At 38.7% G+C, this 21,176-nt stretch overlaps 1 protein-coding gene across 3 annotated transcripts in view; it reads left to right on the top strand.

Moving 5' to 3' along the window:
• LOC144662709 (nuclear factor related to kappa-B-binding protein-like) overlaps positions 1 to 21,176 on the top strand; it is an 82,027-nt gene that overhangs the window by 56,598 nt on the left and 4,253 nt on the right. For all 3 annotated transcript variants that reach the window (XM_078523580.1, XM_078523579.1, XM_078523581.1), the window contains exons 13-25: positions 4,306 to 4,462; positions 7,514 to 7,607; positions 10,402 to 10,428; positions 11,906 to 12,005; positions 12,093 to 12,158; positions 12,866 to 12,948; positions 13,546 to 13,592; positions 13,904 to 13,964; positions 17,146 to 17,226; positions 17,641 to 17,784; positions 18,391 to 18,447; positions 19,138 to 19,261; positions 20,581 to 20,654. In XM_078523580.1, coding sequence (XP_078379706.1) covers positions 4,306 to 4,462; positions 7,514 to 7,607; positions 10,402 to 10,428; positions 11,906 to 12,005; positions 12,093 to 12,158; positions 12,866 to 12,948; positions 13,546 to 13,592; positions 13,904 to 13,964; positions 17,146 to 17,226; positions 17,641 to 17,784; positions 18,391 to 18,447; positions 19,138 to 19,261; positions 20,581 to 20,654 — 1,115 coding nt within the window. The remainder of the gene's footprint in view (positions 1 to 4,305; positions 4,463 to 7,513; positions 7,608 to 10,401; positions 10,429 to 11,905; positions 12,006 to 12,092; positions 12,159 to 12,865; positions 12,949 to 13,545; positions 13,593 to 13,903; positions 13,965 to 17,145; positions 17,227 to 17,640; positions 17,785 to 18,390; positions 18,448 to 19,137; positions 19,262 to 20,580; positions 20,655 to 21,176) is intronic.

The following is a 21,176-nucleotide window of genomic DNA, read 5'->3' as shown; positions in this document are numbered from 1 at the left end:
CCTAGTTTACCTCTCTGCAGTGGCAGCTCATGAAGTTCTATATCCGCGCTGAATTCTCTGCCTCAAAATTGTCGGAAAAGTCCAAACTTTGAGATTTCCGAAGGTGTCCCGATCAAAAAACGGTTTCAAAAATGGTAATTATGGTAATTATATTCCATGCTTTTATGATGAGAACAATGCGTTTTCAAAGAGACAAACAATTCCAGACGCAAACACATCAAATCACGCGCGTGCTCATATTTTTTATGCAAATATCTCGTCGTAAAGTTCTCGATGTCAGTCGTTGAACTTCGTGCATACGCTTTAAATAAATGCATAATGATGAGCCTAAGGTGTCCCCCGCGACCTTAAGTATGAGGGTTTCAAAGTTGATAGGTATCGCTAGAAAGAAACTGGGTCGAGCCACCTTAATGCAAAAAATTTTCTGGTTGACAGATTTTTTCAAAAATGTTTTTTACTGTGGTCAGAAAATGGGTATAACTTGTGTCAGAAATGCAAAAAAGGGGGGTGACCGACTTTGTTTCAGAGATAAAACATGTGGAAATTAGCACACATAAATCAGCATGGTTTTGAGGCTTTGTAAACGTAGGAAAATGATCTTAGTCATATTTTGTAGTTAAGTGCATCTGTTGCGTAAATACTTCCTAGTGGTGCCATCCATTTTGTGAGAATTAACCCTGAAATAAGCTTTGAAACTGCCATACATGCAGCAAAATTAAAAGCTTAAAAAGTGGAATAATTTCGAACATACATGGGACAAAAAATAAAGCTTTTTATCGATAGATGCTTTGTTTTCTTGCAAAACGCAGATAATCATGTAAAAAGAAGGGGTCACCGAGCAAAGACTACCAGCCCTATATACTGTATGTTTAGAAACTTTCCTCTGCATGCACTCTCGGTGCATGTCATGGCGTGATAGTCAGGTACCCAGGAGTCCAAAATGTGACACCCACGGGCATTTTTGTCTGATTTTTGGCAACATAACTATTTTTATTAAATCGAGTACGCTGATTTCGAAAATCAACATTGCCAAGCTTAATTCTTGTGTTAAGATGATGTTTTGATGCATTTAATTATGACGTCATTGTCCAAATAAGGAATTTTCTTTCCTTTAGCTATTTTAAGCATAATTCATCCAGAAATTCGTTCAAAACATTATTAGTATATTGTAAAAATGATTTCAAGAATTTTCTGACAGTTCTTATACCGTTTCTATGAATATCAAGCCGTCCAGTGAGAATTGACCACGCCCTCTCATAAAAATTCACTTTATCACGGGTATAGTGTTAACATTTTGTTGAAAAATGAATGTGATTCTTGTATTAATAGAAAGTTGTAATTGAATTGCTCCACAAACATCAGCGATGTTTGACATACACCATAACGACTGCTTTTATCCACAAAGATAGTGGCAAGAAGAGACAGAGCAAGATAATGATGCTGAGAATTCTCTACATTCCACACAACAAAATTCAGGTTGTTCTTGTCAGGGACAAATGAGACATTGCAAAAAATGCCAGGAAAGATATCGTGACTCTAGAAATAAAACAAGATCTTTCGATTGGACAGACTTAGCTTGAACGATTCGTGGAATGGAGGCTACTATCTTCAGACAGAGAGGAAGAATGGGAACGGGAAGAAGGGATGGAAGACAAACTTTCGTGACCCTGTTCGCAAGAATAATCTGCCTCTATTTGCCAGCCTTTATGAAGTCAAAAGTGCTTCAACTAGCCCCCAAAAGAGAAAGACTTTAAATTTGCATGGAAACCAGAGTATTCTATGTTGTCTTGTGACGGTGTATGAAGGCAGGTGCGAGATAAACATGCAAGCCATATTGTAGCGTCTGAGGTATAATGCCGGTGCCACTGTTTCTCGCAGAAATGAACCCCACAAGTGTGAAACAAGTCAATTTTAGCAGACGTTCTCAGAGAAAAGGTCAAGTGCCTAGAGTCAGTTTGTTCTTCGATGGCTTCGCCCTGGTGGCAGCATACTAATTACATGTATGGTGGCAGCTATTGGCAAACCAAAAAATGCAAATGCTTTCGGTGGCTTTGAGGAATGTTTCGTGGACACTGTTTTACGGAAAGGTCCTGGATACCAGAGGATCGATGAAGGCACTCCATAAAAGCAACGACAAAAAGTCGAGACGCTCCAAGAACACGGCGCGGCCTGTGAGCAGAGTCATTGAAGTACGTAAGGAGGTTCAGTTTCGGCCGATGAAGTGGCGAGCATTTTTGGCACTAGGAGACAACAAAGCAGACTTTGCACGGATTCTCTCAGATGAACTTATCTAGCAGGCACTGACTCTGCAATCGTAGTATATCTGGTGTTTTTTCATACGAAGTGGATTCTGCTAAGATCCTGGCCTATGTAGATGTAGCCTTTTTGAGATCCAACCAAGAGGAAGCCGAGATGAAGTTTGTCCGTTATGCAGTCAGTCTTAGTGGGCATGTCGACAACATAATAGTTTCCACTCGAGGCACAGACTTGCTGTTACTTCGAATTCTCCTGGCACATCGATCGCGCTAAGCTCTCATCAACAGTGTGGATATGGGCAGGAACTTCAGAGAATCCAACGTAAATACCTTTAGAGGATGTCTCAGTAAATCTTCCTGATAACTCGTCAAGTTCCGTTGTTACCATCTCACACCATCACCAGCTGTAACAGCACCTCTTCCATCTGTGGAGAGTTTTCACAGAACACTTTGTTCTTCTCTCCTCGGTCGGCGAAGATGTCCTCGAAGCTGACACCACTACCTCCGCAGAAAACGTTTGTTTGTTGAATATATAATAGGGCCTCTTTTACATGAGAGTTTTTGTCCCGGGATGAATTCATCTTGGTGTCTGGTCATTGTCTTGTTACTGTCTACATGATTTCGTTCCGGGATGAGTTATATCGTCCCGGGATGAACTCATCCCAGGACGACTTCATCTCTGTCCTAAGCACCTGGATAGCATGTCATCCCGGGATGAAACGTGACAAAAAACGCCATGTAAACAGTCTTTCCGGGATGAAATGTATTGTAATGTAAGCACGGGCGAGATGAACTTAACTCGGGCGGGACGACTTAAGTCCCGGCATCTCGGGATGAACACGCTCACATAAAATGAAAACTTTTTCATCCCAGGTTGAAATTCATCTCGGCTCTCATGCATGTAAAGAGGCCCTAAGAAATCCGATCTGACCACTGGTTATATATGTGCCTCTTCGCTATGAATTTAGAAAATCGCATGTCATGTGCACTGGGCTGTGTAGATGCACCAAGACCAAGCACCTAAATGCCATATAAACCTGCGCTAAAGCGCTTTAAAGAAACTTGTTTTAAAAAGCATTATTTGTTCAGTGTTTTTGAAAAAGTTCAGAAGAGATATTTAAAATATTTACAATATTGTTATAATCATTTTGAATTCGTTAATTTTACATGCATTCAACCAAAGTCTTTATCATGAGCCTATAACAGACAAAGTGCATTGTGAAATAAGTTAGATTCAGCAATATACAGACAAACAATAAAGTTTTATTTCTAACTATAACAAAAACTCGATATATGAAAATTGTAATGGCGTCATTCTTGATGCTCGCTAGCTCGTAGCTTCAGTGTGGCAAGACTACAACATTTTTCTTTCTTATTGCAACTATGGCGATTTGTTAATACAAAAATTGCATTTGTTCTTTGACAAAATAACAAAACTACACCCGTGATAAGGTTCCTGTGATAGGGTAAATTTTGTTTAAGGGGGCGTGGTCAATTGTCACTGAAGGGCTTGATTTTCACAGAAACAGCGTAAAAACTCCCAGAAAATTCTTAAAATCATTTTTACAGTACACTAGCAATGCTTTAAATGAATTTCTGGATGTATTATGCTTAAAATAGCTAAAGGAAAGAAAATTCCTTATTTGGACAAATTATGACGTCATAATTAAATGCATCAAAACATCATCTTAACGCAAGAATTAAGCTTGGCAACATTGATTTTTGAAATCAGCGTACTCGATTTAGTAAAAATAGCTATTTTGCCAAAAATCAGACAAAAATGCCCGTGGGTGTCACATTTTGGACTCCTGGATACCTGACTATGACGTTGCGAGATGAATTACATGCTCAGTAAGGATGTGCATACACGATAAGCGCAACATCCATAAATATCACAGCAGCATATTTCTTTTTTTTTTCTCACAATGTTGGTCCGTGAATCCCCCATTCTATAAATGAAGAGCTAGCTAAATCAGCTAATAATTACATGCAGGATGATTTATGTTATGACATAAGTTTGCTAAGTCTTCTTCTGGGTTTCTATTTGCAGCTGAGTTATCTAAGAAGAAGGACAAGAAAGCAAAAGTGAAAAAGAAGTTAAAACAGAAGCTTCAGCAGAAACAAGAGAGACAAGCGCAAGTTGTTAAGTATCTGGGTGACGCTGTGAAAAAGGAGGAGTCAACATTCGAGTCACACAATGTGCCAATGTAAGATATGCACGTTTACACTTTAGTTTGTACATCTACAACTTGGCCAGTAAGATGTGTATATGCAAGTGCCCCAGTAAGACATACTTGTACACCTCAGTGGGACATGTACACCTCAGTAGGGCATTTATACCCCCATAAAATACATACCTGAACACCACAGTCAAACATGTACATGTGCACCTTAGTAGGACGTTTACACCCCCATGAAATACGTATGTGAACAACACAGTAAGACGTGTACATGTACACCACAGTAAGACATTTACACCCTCATGAAATACATAAATGTGAACACCACAGTAAGACACATACATGTACACCACAGTAAGACGTGTACATTGTACACCACAGTAAGACATTTACACCCTCGTGAAATACATACATGTGTGACCGAGGCAGGTTCTGGTGTTGTTAGTGAACAACGAATCAGACTTATAGCCACAATAAAATTTATTTATGCAGGAATACAGATTACAAAAAGAAAAAAGGGTGATTGCAAACAAAATCCTTAGTGAAATGAATCACTGACTTAGGTCACAAGGAATAGTACTGTACTTGACCAAGGGGTCCTCAGCTTGTAAGTGCAGGTCTTGAACACTTTGAACTACTGAATTAAACTAACTAACTGCACTTCTTTTATAAGGAAACAAACAATAGAAGGAAATTCTTATGATTCTAATACAAGGTGTGGTGGTGTGACATATAGGAAATTCATGATGTAAATCCTGTGTGGTTAGATTATGTGGGTTGATTCAGTAAAGAAAGGAAATAGTTTCTACAAAACTGTAATTCTAAATTTATACTAAAAATGCAATGTCACGTTTTTGTGAACCTGGTCACACATGTACACCACAGTAAGACGTGTACATGTACACTACAGTAAGACAGGTACATGTACATCTCTGTAGGACATTTACACCCCCATGAAATACGTAGGTGAACACCACAGTAAGACACATACATGTTCACCTCAGTAAGACGTGTACATGTACATCTCTGTAGGACATTTACACCCCCATGAAATACGTAGGTGAACACTACAGTAAGACACATACATGTACACCTCAGTAAGACGTGTACATGTACATCTCTGTAGGACATTTACACCCCCATGAAATATGTATGTGAACACCACAGTAAGACACATACATGTACACCTCAGTAAGACGTGTACATGTACAAAACCAAAAAAAACAAAAAATAATTACCACAGTAAGACGTGTACATGTACACCACAGTAAGACGTGTACATTGTATACCACAGTAAGACATTTTCACCCTCATGAAATACATACTAGTTATGCAACGCTTTCGAGTGGTATACTATGGAATATCCCACGAGTCACTTGTATTTTCTCGGTATACACACGAGCCTTTAGGCGAGTGTGTATGACAAGAAAATACATAGGTGACACCACAGTAAGATATTCCATAGTATACCACGAGAAAGAGTTGTGTAACTATTTTATACCATGCCATAGAAAATACGCTTACTAAATTTCGTTGAGAATACAGTCGCAGCGCACTATGGGAAGGTTGGGTTGAATACCGTCGAATATACAACCTTCCTGTATTCTGATTGGCTGTATTTTCTGTGGCATGGTATAAATACATGTACACCACAGTAAGACGTGTACATGTACACCTCTGTAGGACATTTACACCCCCATGAAATACGTAGGTGAACACCACAGTAAGACGTGTACATGTACACCACAGTAGACGTGTACATGTACACCACAGTAAGACGTGTACATGTACACCTCTGTAGGACATTTACACCCCCATGAAATACATATGGGAACACCACAGTAAGACACATACATGTACACCTCAGTAAGACGTGTACATGTACACCCCACAGTAAGAAGTGTACATGTACAACTCTGTAGGACATTTACACCCCCATGAAATACGTATGGGAACACTACAGTAAGACACATACATGTACACCTCAGTAAGACGTGTACATGTACAAAAAACAAAAACAAAAAAATAATAACCACAGTAAGAAGTGTACATGTACAACTCTGTAGGACATTTACACCCCCATGAAATACATATGGGAACACCACAGTAAGACACATACATGTACACCACAGTAAGATGTGTACATGTACATCTCTGTAGGACATTTACACCCCCATGAAATACGAAGGTGAACACTACAGTAAGACACATACATGTACACCACAGAAAGACGTGTACATGTACACCTCTGTAGGACATTTACACCCCCATGAAATACATATGGGAACACCACAGTAAGACACATACATGTACACCTCAGTAAGACGTGTACATGTACATCTCTGTACACTGTACACCGGCCTGTACACCCATTTACATGTACACCCTCATAAAATGCATAGGTGAACACTACAGTAAGACACATACATGTACATCACAGTAAGACGTGTACATGTACTTGGTAGGACATTTATATCCCTATAAGATACATACATGAACGCCACAGTAAGACGTACATGTACACAACAGGTCCAGAAGCCCAATTTAAGGGTTGAAATGTGTAAATCCCTATGATTCGTATTGTTCAAAGCATTTGCACATTTGTTTCCAATAAGAACCATATTTGGATCAAATTGACAACTCACACTCAATGGCGTGACCTTGTTTTTGAACAAGCTTGTTCGAATTAAGTTACATTTGGTTTAATTCTCCTGTTTCATCATCGTTAAGTAGTCTAGAGAACTTCTCTTGAATAAACTTAATGATTTTCTTTAGTTTCTGTACGAAATTGGCACTTAGGTCGGAATTCATGTAATTCACCGAAACATGAAAAATGTTGCGTTTCATTGCTTGTATGAAGCATGCATGTACAAACTCTGCGTGTTTCCAAATATGGTACTAATGGCAAGGGTGAATATTCAAACGCTGTGAACGCGCATTAATTACACATTTTAACCCTTATGAATTTCTGGTACACCTTAGTGAGACATTTACACTCTAGCCCAGTAAGAGAGACTTGTATCTCCCCTCCCCCTCCACAAATGACTGGTCATAACCTGTTTACCTCAATCTTTACAGGCTTCCTGATGGATCAGAGGATCTACCTTGCTTTTTTAGCTTGCTTCGGGAAATTTTTCATAAATGTTCTGACTCAAAGGCTAACTTACAAAAAGTAAGTTGATTGAGTGAATTATATGTATGTGATTGCCATGTATCCTATATATAATTTCATCTTTTCTACTTAAATTTTTCTACCAATTTTCTACCAATTTGATTAGATTGGCACTTTTAACTGACAGAGAATAACAGCATTTAGCATAACCCACTGACCCTCTATTAGGTAATCGCTCAATCTGATTGGCTAAACAGGTGCCATCTATTTAACAATTAGACGGCAAGACCAAGGTTTCTATCTTCACCCCTCGCCAACTATAAAAAGCAGGTAGAAACCGAGAGCGAGCCGTCTAATTGTTTTAGCATAACCCAGCTGCAGATCTATTAAACACAAAATATAGCAAGAGTTGATTTTTTGAATGTTTTGTTGACAAAATTCCTCAAAAAAATAAGCACACGCACCAAGAGCCATCTAAGGATCGATAGAAGGCACCTATGTAGCCAATCAGATTGTGCGATTTGAAATAGACGAAGCGGGTAGCTAAGACAATAGACAGCTCTTGGGGCATGCACTCAGTTTTTTGAAAGTTAACCAATCATCCTCACTAGCGATTATTTCTGTTTATTACATCAGCTGGTGGGTTATGCCAAAACAATAAGATGACTCGTTCTCAGTTTCTTCTTAGTTGGCTTGGGGCTTTGCTCCTCGCCAACTATCAGCTGATAGAAACCAAGAGCGTGCCGTCAAATTTGTTAAATAGCAACCCTTGTGTAGCCTTCATAAAATATTTTACACTTTTTAAATGCTGAGAAAATGGTGGGTAACACTCAATAAACATTTGGACAATTTTTGGAAATTGTATACTGAAGAACATGTCACTTGAGGGATGTTCATGGACATATCTCACATTATGGGCGACTTTACATCGTGTTGTGGGAGGCACTGTGGCCTAATGGTTAGTGCGCTGGACTCTGGATCAAGCAGTCCAGGTTCGAGTTCTGGCTGGGGTCACAGTGTCGTGTTCTTAGGCAAGACACTAAACTCTCATAGTGCCTCTCTCTACGCAGGTGTAAAATGATGGGTGCCAGCAAAATAATGCTGGGGGGTACTCTGCGATAGACTTGCATCCCATTCAGGGGGGAGTAGAAATATTCCTAGAGGCCTAACGCTACCGAAAATGGGATAAGCTCTTGAGGTTTCCCTTTTACATCATGTTGCAATGACTATGGTGACAGTAATACTGGCAGTGGTGATAACTTGAAAGTATTGCATAACTAGAATAAACATTGTACAATACCAAGTGCTGTTACACAAAGAGAAAGGTCACGACTTGCACTCTCAAACAATTTACCGGTACCACCTTAGAATTGTAAAACATACCGGTATATGGGTTATTGAACAAGCGTGAGGTCAAGATGGCAGGATATTGGCCAAGTTCTTTTTTTGCGTGGTTATGGACCGGTTATGGACGCAAAAAAAGAACGAGGCCAATATCCTGCCTTCTTGACCGAACAAGCTTGGTCAATAAAGGATTTATTATATGACTTTTTTCGAGTACTGAAAAGGAAGCCTGTTGCATGTACATTCAATGGCGCACGCTAAAATCATTTCATTGGTTTAAAAGTTTAACGAGTGACTGCCAAATTCTTGAATGAATTGAGACGAAGTAAAACGATGCAACAACAGCGAAATTCACCTCTTTTTAACCCTCTAGAGGATAAATTATTTAAATGGCTTAAATTGCAAATCAACGTTGAGTTTGAAGCCTTAAAACAAGAATGTCCTATCCATCTGGCTGCCAGCTTTTGATTATTCAACGTTTTGCAGAGTATTTGCTCGCTTCTGGCGCTTTAGTGGTGCAAACCTGCCGTCATGGTGACACGAGCTGAATATTGAAATTGTGATATTGAAAGTGTTTGGGACTTCAGGGAAAAGCTTGAACTTTCCTACATCATTTATTTAAATGTTTCACCCGACCTCATTCAACATGAGCATTGGAGGCATCGGTGAAAAGATGTTTTAAAAGCTTACATTGCCTGGTTCGCCGTGCCATCCGCTTTCTTCCATAAAGATTTACATCAAGATTTACACAAACAACAATTTTGCCGAAATTCTTTATTCTTCAGGTATGTCACTGACTTCTCTCCCTTTTCTGCCGAACAAAACCAATATCATGGCTTTAAGTCGCTTTGCATTTTAATTGTATTAGCTGGTTGTTGTGGCAAATAAATTCACGAAACTCTTTAACATTTGTTGTTTAATAATTAGTTTGTTCTCGTTCGCTTCAAGACCTATTTCTTTGTTATCAGACTCCCTTTCGCTAGAAACAGACAGAAAATATTCGTTTTGTTTCGGAAAATTGTTTCATAGCTCAAGTTTAAGACGGAAAAGTTTTTTGTAGTAGCATCGACGGAACTGAAAAGTTTTTTCTCTTGCGAGAACACAGTGGGCGATCCCAAGCGGTCAAGATGGCTCCATCTTGATCGCTCGGGTAGCAAATCAGAGCACGGGATTTGTTTCATCTTGACCGCTCACGGAGCTATAGTCATATAATAAAATCACATATCAAGAAATCAAAAATAAAAAAAAAAAAAAAAAAAAAAAAAAAAAAAAAAAAAAATAAAAAAGAAATAACATGAATAACTATTTTGGATACCCTGTAAAATAAAAATTTACGGTGTTGGTAAAACTAATATTGATAAGTTATACACTTGTGTTGTGGTTTTGGTGTTGTTTACTGTCCTTTGAATCCTTTGTTTGCGGCTTTTGGTGATCGAACCATCCCCAGTGCCAAGAAATTGCTAATGTAAGAAAGTAGCTTGACATTTAATTTTTTGCTCTCTTTATTTAGATTGAAGAGTTTGTTAAGGCATGGCAGGTTTGTATAAATGATATTACAGTCGAAGCTCTCATAAGCGGACACCCTCGGGACGGGAAAAAAGTGTCCGCAACTGGAGCTGGCCGCTTACGAGAATGGTTCTTGTAAGCGGCCACTAGAGGTGAAGGGGATAGATGGCCGCTTACGGGAGCTTGCTCGGCTAACATAATGGTAATATGCATGTTAGTGGTGTTTCGAAATGTAACCGGACGTGGATGACGACAAAACAAACACTGAAATATGGTTCTGTAATTACAGTAAAATCATTGTGACGAACGGCGATGTGAAGTTGATTGATTAATACAAGATACAGAGGTTTTTTATATAATTTTCTTTGCGGTGTCCGCTTACGGGAGCTTAAAAACAAAGAAAAAGTCTAAGTCGTAATCTCGGAAAGTGTCCGCGGCCGCTTACGGGAATGTCCGCTTACGAGAATGTAAAAATACAGAGTTTCTATGAGAGTAAAAACGGGGTTTCTAACAAAGTGACCGTAAGTAGAGCTGTCCGTTTACGAGAGTGTCCGTTAAGAGAGCTTCGACTGTATTTACTGTTCATAACACGAGATTAAAGGACTGTAATATACTATTGAAACAGAAGTAGCGGCCATGGATTAATTAGCCATGTTCAAAACGAGCAGGGGACTGGGTACGAATATTCAATATCGATTGCACTGAAAAACTGGGCCCGTCATCTGAAAGAGCATCCAAAAATTAGTAACTCAACCAAATTTGAGAGTTATTGGTTTAAACGCAAAGGCATGGAACTCTTTTAAAAATCGTTAAAATAAGAGAGCTTAGTATGGCTGGATGGACAGCTGTCCCTCCAATCCATACTAAGCTCTCTTATTTTAGCAATTTCTAAAAGTAAACCATACCTATGCGTTTAAACCAATAACTCTCAAATTTGGTAAAGTTACTAATTTTTGGATGCTCTTTCAGATGACGGGCCCAGTTTTTCAGTGCAATCTATATTGAATATTCGTACCCAGTCCCCTGCTCGTTTTGAACATGGCTAATTGCAACACACAAAATCAATATTAGGGCACATTAGACTGTAATCGACAATCGAAAACCTACAGCAACTTGGTCAATAGGGAGGGTTGAAAATGTTGTCATATCTAATTGCATTGATGGAATTGAAACAATCTGTCTGCCTTGATGTTGACTTGGTATTCGGTAAGTGAATTTACGCAACACTTAGAAAACATACCACAACTAAAGTAGTCAACAGGGAAGGTTGAAAATGTTTTCAAATGGGCATGATTCATCTGCCTTAACGTCGTCCTGCCATCCCGAAAGTCGATTTGCTCTTAAAAAATCTGATGTGCCAATGCTGTCAGCACCCCACCACCCCTGCTCCCCCTGAAAACGGGTTGCACTGGATGGTATGTTCCAATCACGATAATAATGTTATCATAAATAACATATGATGTCACATGTCACATGTACTTATGACTCTGATTTGCTTGCCCCTGCAGCTGTCTCCATCATCTGCTTCCAGTGCATGGAAAAAACACGAGCAAGACTGGGTCAAGCTGGTTTATTCTGCTCTCCTCTTTCTCTCTGGCAGCTCAGGAGGTATAAACAGTATTGGTTTACAGTAAACTGTCACAATGCCATATTAAGAACTCTTGCAAACACCAAGTCTATCGTTGTTGTTTTTAGAGACTCCAGCTTCCTTTGTTCCATTGGTGGATTTCAAAGAAAGGCCACAGCAGTGGAAGTGGATAGGTAGGAATCACTGTACTGTAAATACCCCTGGCAAGTTAGAAAGAAGTAATACAAAATATAAACGAAAGACACATATTGTACTTGTCAAGTTCTGTTATATTCAGTAAACAGGCATCTTCTACAGTTGGCCTGTGTAACACAATTATTAGAACGCAGTCCACCTTGGTCGCTAAAGAGCCCCTTGGGAAACGTCATGACCTCTGCATGCATTGCATGCCGTTTATTATGTATGTATACACAGATTCACAATGATGTCAACAAAACATTTGCAGATTTCAAATTGCACAATAGCAGGCTAGTAGGGACTAATGTGGCCACATTCGATTCCGGCCCAGCGCCATAATGATATGTGGGTTAAGTTTGTTGTTGGTTCTGTCCTTGCTTTGGGGTTTTTTCCTGGGTTATCTGGTTTTTCTCCCTCCAGAAAAAAACAACTGTTCAGATTCCAATTTGATCTTCGATACACATACACTTTCTAACGAGCTCCTTAGTACTCCTCTGTGTTACGTTGGTAAATAAATTAAATGTACATTTTTTTATATTAACAAATTAGGCACACATGAAAATACAGGTTAACTCTGATCCCATTGATGAGTCAATCCAATGTGGGTGGGGGATATTGGCTCTTCTTTATTTCGGTGGTAATATAATAATATCATGCAAATTAAATTGACAATACTGCTCATTACAAGTGATATTTTTTGTAGGTTCTCATAGAGACTCTGATGAACATTTAGAGCCATTGTGTGAGGATTGGCTGCGAATCAAAGGACAACTTACAAACAAGAAGGCAAGCTGTTTACTGTGATACTTTCCATACACTCTGATATCAAAATGAAGTGGTACCTGTACCACTGTACCATCTTGGTATTTTTCTGACAACAGAAAATCTCCGTCCAAATTCTGCACATTTTTTTTTTTTGCAAATGGGAAGCACAACATTAATCTTTTCATGTATCTGTTTTGATTTGAGCAATGCTTTTACGTCTTCAGCTAGAGGATAGCTCTGGCAGCAAAAGACACAATAACCCCTCTATGTGTTGTGTGTGACAATAGAAAACTGGAAAGTAGCCTTTTGAACCTTGGCTTCAGTGTCAGGGATTCTAACTTAAGGGACATGTTAGTAACTAGAAAATTGAAAGGCTGCAGAAATAAGAAAGAAATTCGCTAAGCAACATTTTAATCAGCATGAACTCTATATGTAATTCAGAAGATATTTCTTAGTGATTGGCTGAAGCGAATACCTGGTGCAACACACTAGGAGTTGAATTACAGATTATGTGAGCCACTATGGCATGGTATAAAATACCTTTTCTGCATGTGTGTTGTCTGGAAGTTGTGATTTCACTTTAGTTAATTTTGTAACATTTGTTTTGAATTTTTACAGGGTGTTGTTGCTGAGGCGGATTCCTCATCTACACCCATTGCACTCGTGTAAGTAAAGACAGCGGTTAAGATGTTGTAATTAAATCAACTTAGTTTTATTCAGATTCTTAAAATGTATTTGAAAATTCCTGCTAGAACCTTCCTTTCCTTCTCATAAGAAATAATTTATTGTTGTTGTTTCTGTTTTCTTTGCCCGGAGGGGACATGGACAACCAGTTTAGCGTTTCGGAGATGACGTATTTGTAAAAGCAATTGAATAGTTTGAAAAAGAACAGTGCTATGAAATAGATAAAAATAACAAGAGAGTCGTTTACTAGAGTGGAACATATCCGTTTAAAGTGTTGTGCTTTCTCTTGCAGAAAAACAGATTTTGTTGTGAGGCCAAGCACAGAAGATGAGAGAGCGGCTTTCAGGGAGCAGGTATTCAGCTGTTTTTTTTTTTTAACCTCAATGGGCGTCAAAAGTCCTTGAGACAGTTGAATGAAATTGATACTAATTTAAAATTCCCGTTTTTTCACCTTTAATCTGCTGCCGCTTCTGAACCACTCCCCCTCCCCCCTTTTCAATGTTGTACTCAAGCGAGGCAAGTCTTGCAGATAACAAATACAACATTGTTTCGGGGGGAGGGGGTTATATTGAAGGGGTGAGGGGTAAAATTTGTCCAAGGTACTCAAAAAGTGCCGACTGTCTCAACACTTTTGGCGCTCATTGTCTGAAGGTGAATTTTCGGTATATCTTGAAAATAAGAAACTACATAACATGGACACAAACATATATTATTCTTTAGAATCAGGTGATCACATTGGTACTGCGCTGCATTACGAAAGATTAATTAGCGCGTAAATATCGTGATTATTGTAATTTGGCGATGACGTCACAAATCGGCTAGACCTGTGCATAAACAAGGCCAAATCGTTTTTTCGACGTTTTTGCTTGTTTACAAGCAAAAATGGTAGAATAGGGGTTAGTAGACAAAATTTGGAACCACATATTTGTAAACTCTCAAGGGACTTTTTTAATTTCTCAAGGGACTGTTTTAATTTCTCAAGGGATTACTTTCCGCTGTGGGTGATCACTTGCGATTTCGTGGAAAAAACGTGACTTGTCACATTTACAAACGTTATATAACAATTTTAAAAGTGACATGTCAGCTTTCTTATCTCAACGCACGTGTGTCTGAAAGGCGATCTATAAAAAGCGTCGCACAAACAATGGATTGCGTAACTAAAACACGAATAAATAATCACTAGCACTTACATCGCGTTGAGAGCAATGTTGCATGAATCGGCTTTACAACATGCGATCGTATCTACGCACTTCGAGTGGAATTTCAGTCAAAGACAGCAAAATTCTTTCGTATTTCATCTTCAAATATAATTCGAAAGCATTCACTGTATATGTGGCTTTTGTTTAATCCTGGGTCTTGATATCCGACCCTCGCCGAGCCTAGACAAAACGCAGCTTGAGTGTAACGATTTGTTTACGCAATGTTTTCTCCGACAGTAGTCGGAAATATCCGTATTTTTTTTCGTGCTTTTTCATGGAGCAGTCGTAACGATACGGCCTTGAACACATTGAACGGCGGTCTACCTATAACAATTCAAATATAGCGTCGCAAAAACAAAGCGTCGAAGGCATATTTTGCTGTTTCATTTCCGTAATCGACTGCCTCGAAAGGTCCTTGCAGTTTTAAAGTAAAGAATTGTCAGATCTCGCTGAAATTTGCACTGTTTATTTGTGTAATGTTAAGGAATATGTGTATAAATACCCGGCGCGAACGAGCCATTTTTGACAAAATTATATGGCTGCATTTCCTCCGCGAAGATAGGAAATTGTTAAATTAAACTACAAAGAAACTGTAATGATAAGTTCGAAGAACAATGCACAGGATAAACCTTCGACTCATACTTCATGCAAAAACGTCGATATCTCGAAGAGACTTTGATTAAGGCTAGAATTTGTGTTGAAACACGTGCGTATGTCTGCTTTGCAAAGAAATTAATAGGATTAGGTGCCAAATAAATTATGCAACAACCTTAAATATCTCGGGGTTTTTGTATCGCATTTTAAAGCTGCTTAGAGCAAAGGAAAAAAATCGAGCGTGCGTGACGAGGAAAGCTATCGGACGCCACCAAAAACTGTGTTCCCGGGAAAAGCGGTCCAGTCTTAGAAAAATCCCAAGGTTAAGGAATGGGATGGGTCGATTTACTGTCTAGAAACTAATGCGGTAAGCAGGCGCCAGCGCAAGACACGTTTCTTTCAGAACAGGACAATGTTTTGTCGTAGCAAATGGTATAAGTTCCTTGAAGCACGGCAAAAGGGACTATTTACAGACGGAATGTGAAAAAGATTCTATAAATTGCACGAAAGATCAAACTTGAATGCGATGACAGCTTGTGGACAGGACGCATTGCGTATCTCAGCTAAAGAAGAAGTATTTTTAACATGGTAAATCTAATTACATGACGATGCACTAAAGAAGAACATATAACTTTCATAACCTTTGGTCTGTTTTGAGGACGTATCTCCGATACCGTGAAGTCTCTAGATAAAGGCGTAATTTCCAGAATAATTGCAAGTATGAACAAGACAATGGATTAAATAATTGTAAACAATGGACAGGGTACAAATATCAAATATATATTACTATCCACCGATTATTTTCGCGCATTTTAGAACCTACGATCGCCTTGTGTGACGGTGTCACGCAACTAGTACGTAAAACGTCACATGCCCGTGACTCTGACGGCTTTTCACGTTATTATTGACGATATTATTCATTTAATCACGTAAAAATGCATGCAATTGAATGGAATCGCAACTATCCGTGATTGTTCAACAAACAGCTTGTCAATAACATGTGAAAAACGGCCTCTTTTCTCGAAATGAACGGGTAACCACGAGTAACCACGGGTAACCAAAATAGTTGAGAAACAAGATACTCTTATTCCTTTTAATTTGTTTGGTTACCCGTGGTAACCCGTTATGTTATATATCAGAAAAATGCGTCTTAGTCCACGAAACATTGTATTTCCATGGATTCTTAGTTTGCACTCATAATTATTGCAAAAAGCTAGATTTCCCTTTCAGACAACGGGCGTCAAAAGTCCTTGAGACAGTTGAATGAAATTGATACTAATTTAAAATTCCCGTTTTTTCACCTTTAATCTGCTGCCGCTTCTGAACCACTCCCCCTCCCCCCTTTTCAATGTTGTACTCAAACGAGGCAAGTCTTGCAGATAACAAATACAACATTGTTTCGGGGGGAGGGGGTTATATTGAAGGGGTGAGGGGTAAAATTTGTCCAAGGTACTCAAAAAGTGCCGACTGTCTCAACACTTTTGGCGCTCATTGCTTATTTCATTTGGACAGACTATGGACTGTGGACTGTGGATTGTCTGAGCTGGCTTTGACTTGATTGCAAAATTGAAAACGTCCCTCAAGTTTAGAGTTGATTTTGAGTTATCCATTCATTGCCATTCAGTAGGGTGATGGCGACAGCGAAAACAATGAGAATGTCATTTCATTGTCATGTTACTAACTGGGACACTATAGTTACAAAACATAGCTACATGTATGTTATCACTCATTATATTAACAGGAAAACAAACGATATGCCAATCCACACAAAGCGTTTACCTTCCGAATGCATGGCTTTGAGTCTGTTGTTGGCCCTGTTAAGGTATGTCACAGAATAAGCTGCTGTTGTTAGCGAGCTGAAGGTGGACACAATCTTGTTAAATGAAAATCCAATTGTATTGTTTCTAAGCTGTAAAATTCAGAATGCCTGTTCTCTATTAAAATTAGAGACTGCCTATTCTGTATTCATGTGACCTGAATAGAGCCTTTTCATTGGATCCATTACTTCAGAATTAATAATGAATTTCACATTTAAACATGGAGTATTGTGGCTTGTAACCCATGGTTACAAGTTACAAGTTGAGGAACAAGTTCATTTCGATATGTTATGACTATTGTGAGATTCGGCGTGATATTGGTATATGCCCGGGTATATGTGATATTTGAGGACTTGCACATCTACTTGTACTCTTAAACAACAAAAGAGTTTTTAATTTGCCATTGATTGTTTTGTAAGGGTGTTTTCAGTAAAGATACCAATCTGAACAAGGCTCGTGAACACTCACTGTTGATCTCGTTACGACCTCCATACGTCACTATACTCACACTGGTCAGAGATGCCGCCTCCAGACTGCCCAACGGAGAGGGGACTAGGGCTGAGGTATATTAAGTGTTCATGTATATTTTTGTTAGGATTTTTGTATTGCAGTCATTTTGTAAAACTGACACAGCAGACAGTTAATAATCAAAATGCAGCTGTACTCTTGTAGGCTGATCCGTTTCAAAAATGAGAGTAAATGTTTCGATTATTAATAGTGGAATTGAAACTTAAAGGATGTCAGACACTCATTATTTGGAGCTGCAAACAGTTTCTTCCGTAAATCTTATGAGAATTTGAACAAGGTCCAGATCGCGAAAGCAGAAGAAATGGTAGAATCCGCGAATAAATCAAACAAGCTAAGTGAAATTAAAAGTGAACAATATGATGCTGAGAAAATAAACAAGTCAGAGAACACACACAAAAAAAGAAATTTTCCATGTCACAATGGGTGTCATTGAGTGTCCAAACAATATGACACCATGCGGTAGTCTACAGGGATGCATGTTCAAAACTGATTTATCTATTACAACTGAAGTACCCTGTTTTCAAATCACATGGTTTGTTAAACTTGACTAAACTCCTAACTTGTACAGCCTACTACCAGTGGGATCATTTGATAGATAACATTCAACGTTGTGAATCTCAGTGGTGTGTGTTTGTTTATAGGTGTGTGAGCTGTTAAAGGACTCTCAGTTTCTTAACCCAAATTCGTCTGATGCACAGGTTGGTAACTTGATATTTTTTCTATTAAAACATCGTTAGTGACCAGGAACTGAATTGACATTTAGTGCAGCCAATCAACCAATCATGCATTCTATCTAATGTTTACTAAACAGAAGATAGTTTTCCTATTCGCGCGCATACCAGCCACGTAGCTAGTAACATGCAAACCGGGAACTTGCCTCGGTAAAATGTTTAAATTCATCTATTTCTCCGGGATCCTGTAAGAGGCAATGCATTGAAAAATACTTCAAATATGAAAGAATTGGTTGGCTACGGTGCTGCGTACAGTGGCTATATTCTAAAATGTTTAACAATTTCTCCATGAGTGTGCGTTGGATGTGAGATATGGTAGATATCCAACGAGGTGCGTAGCGCCAAGTTGGCTATAACTATCTCACATCCAACTAGCGCTTATAGAATAATTGTTTTATTAAAAACACCCAAAGAATTGCAATATTTGAGCTCCCTGGCGCTTTTCGTCGACAACACATCTACAACATTTGTAGTCCATGGCAAAATTATTATGAGCTCATATACCATGTCCCGTAAACCAGTCAAAACTCAGGAATTGCAATAGCTAGGTTTTAATAAGATACAATAACCTGCTATGATTCATGGATACCTTGGTAAAGAAATAAACAAACACTGCACATTAATGCTGTGTTCTGATTTTTGTGTCTGTGTACGCAGATTCATACCGTGGTTAGCGGAGCTTTGGACAGGCTTCACTATGAACGTGATCCATGTGTTAAATACGACAGCAATAGAAAAGTATGGATATATCTTCACCGCAACCGCTCCGAGGAAGAATTTGGTAAGCATTGATGAATTTTTAGTCTAAATGATTGACGTTTTGTGTTTGTACAATGTTCAGTGGGAGATGAGGTGTCCTTATGTTGGATTCTAGATCGAGAAGTCTGGGTTCTAGCATTAGCACCTTATTGTTACTTATTTTCGCGGGCACTTAATTTCGAGAAAATGGAACGACCATATTTCGCGGGACTTAAATTTCGCGATTTGGCCCAAAAAATAAGATTACGAGAACTTAATTTCGCGAGAAGTGTCAAATACTGGTCGACATTAACAGTCAGTAAGTCTCAAAATTGGTCCAACCAGAAGTACATAATTATGTACTTCTGGTCCAACTGATTTTAATTTTCCACTGCAACAGTTTCCAATGACATTGAACAAAACCATATAACAAAACAAAACTTTAAAAACAGTTTAACATGTTCCTTTGCAACAAAGTAGAGCTAGTTTGACGACTGTACCAAGGTAATTAAGTAGTAAACTGACGGCAACGTTGAATATTCATAACGAATTATATCGAAGGGTATTAAATTTCGCGTCGTTAATTTTCGCGAGAACCTTTTTCGCGGGTCTTAAATTTCGCGATTTTTTGAAAATCGCGAAAATTAAGTCCCGCGAAAATAAGTAACAATAAGGTAGTTGTGTGGTGTTCTTGGCTACGCACGGTTTTGCTGGGGAATGTTGACAAAAATGCTGCAAACCTTACCAGTGATAGACTAGCCTCCACACCAGGGCCGGGTTGTTCGAAGAGCGATTAACGCTAACCCAGGATTAAAAGATGATCAAGGTTTTAATTTCTCTTGTTTTAAAAGTTTTCCATAGCTAATGTTTTGTGACGTTTGAGTTTGGTCCACGTCAAAAATGGGGGATTAAATATATTAACAGAAAACCTTAACGAAATGTTATAAAAATTAATTGAAATCAAATTTCACGCTAATCCTGGATTAGCTTAATCGTGCTTTGAACAACCGGGCCCAGGAGAGTAGCAATGAGTGTCGGACAATGGCGAAATCGTAACATAATCGCAAAGTGAATGAATAGAACAAAGTGAGTTTGGGTGATAGTTTGCTCAAGCTCTGGAGCAGTCTTCTTGTGGTCGCCGGGCTGGTGACTTGCCCTACAATTTAGTTGCCAGTTCTAAAATTCTAGTCGCCATGGGGTCTAAAATGGTCGCAACTTGGAGGGTTGCTACAGTTTGGAGCCTGATACACAAAATATAACCCCTCTATTCCGGGTTTCTAAGCACCTAATATATGCCAGGTGTAATATAAAATATGACCTTCTTACTTAAAGCATAAGACCTTGATTTTTGATTTCTTCAAGAAAAAATTCATCAAGCCAGCGCAGCAGCTGCACGAGCAAAGAAGATGCAGAAACCAAGAGTTACACGACAACCAGTATGTCAGCAGTTAACCGTAATGCATGCTACAGAACATGTCATCAGACTCTTCTATCTCCTGTTTATGCATGTTTGCTTATTTTAACCATAAAACAAGACCACGACCCTAGTCAACTAGGCACAGTCAGGTTGACCATCGCTTGTAGAAAAGAGAGAAAGTAGTGCAGTTGAAAACAAACAATTTTGTGTATTATATTTATGTCTGGATGTATGAAAACCAGGTCAAAGAAAAGTGGCCTAAGTCTTTTTGGACATGTACGTTACACCCTGATATGGCTTAAAACATGGCCAAGAAGGAGCAAAAAAAATGAATACAACGTTCGCTGAAGAGAAGACAAGAGAGAGGAGAGGAGTTCAAAAAAAATACTGACAATCCCTTTAATTTTTATAATTGTAAATAAGCCAAAAATGAAGAATAATTTTCTCTTTTAGGGATCCCATTCTGCTAACAGCGAAAAGCGGATTCCAATAGAGCAGGCTGAGTATCTAAAAAAGTTATTAGCTGTTTTTGACGTTGCAT

Source organism: Oculina patagonica, chromosome 8 (assembly GCF_052425735.1).
Source record: "Oculina patagonica isolate OP01 chromosome 8, crgOcupat, whole genome shotgun sequence".
NCBI classification, from domain to species: domain Eukaryota; kingdom Metazoa; phylum Cnidaria; class Anthozoa; order Scleractinia; family Oculinidae; genus Oculina; species Oculina patagonica.
The sequence above is the reverse complement of the archived record's forward strand: the minus strand, read 5'-3'. Positions and strand labels throughout refer to the sequence as shown.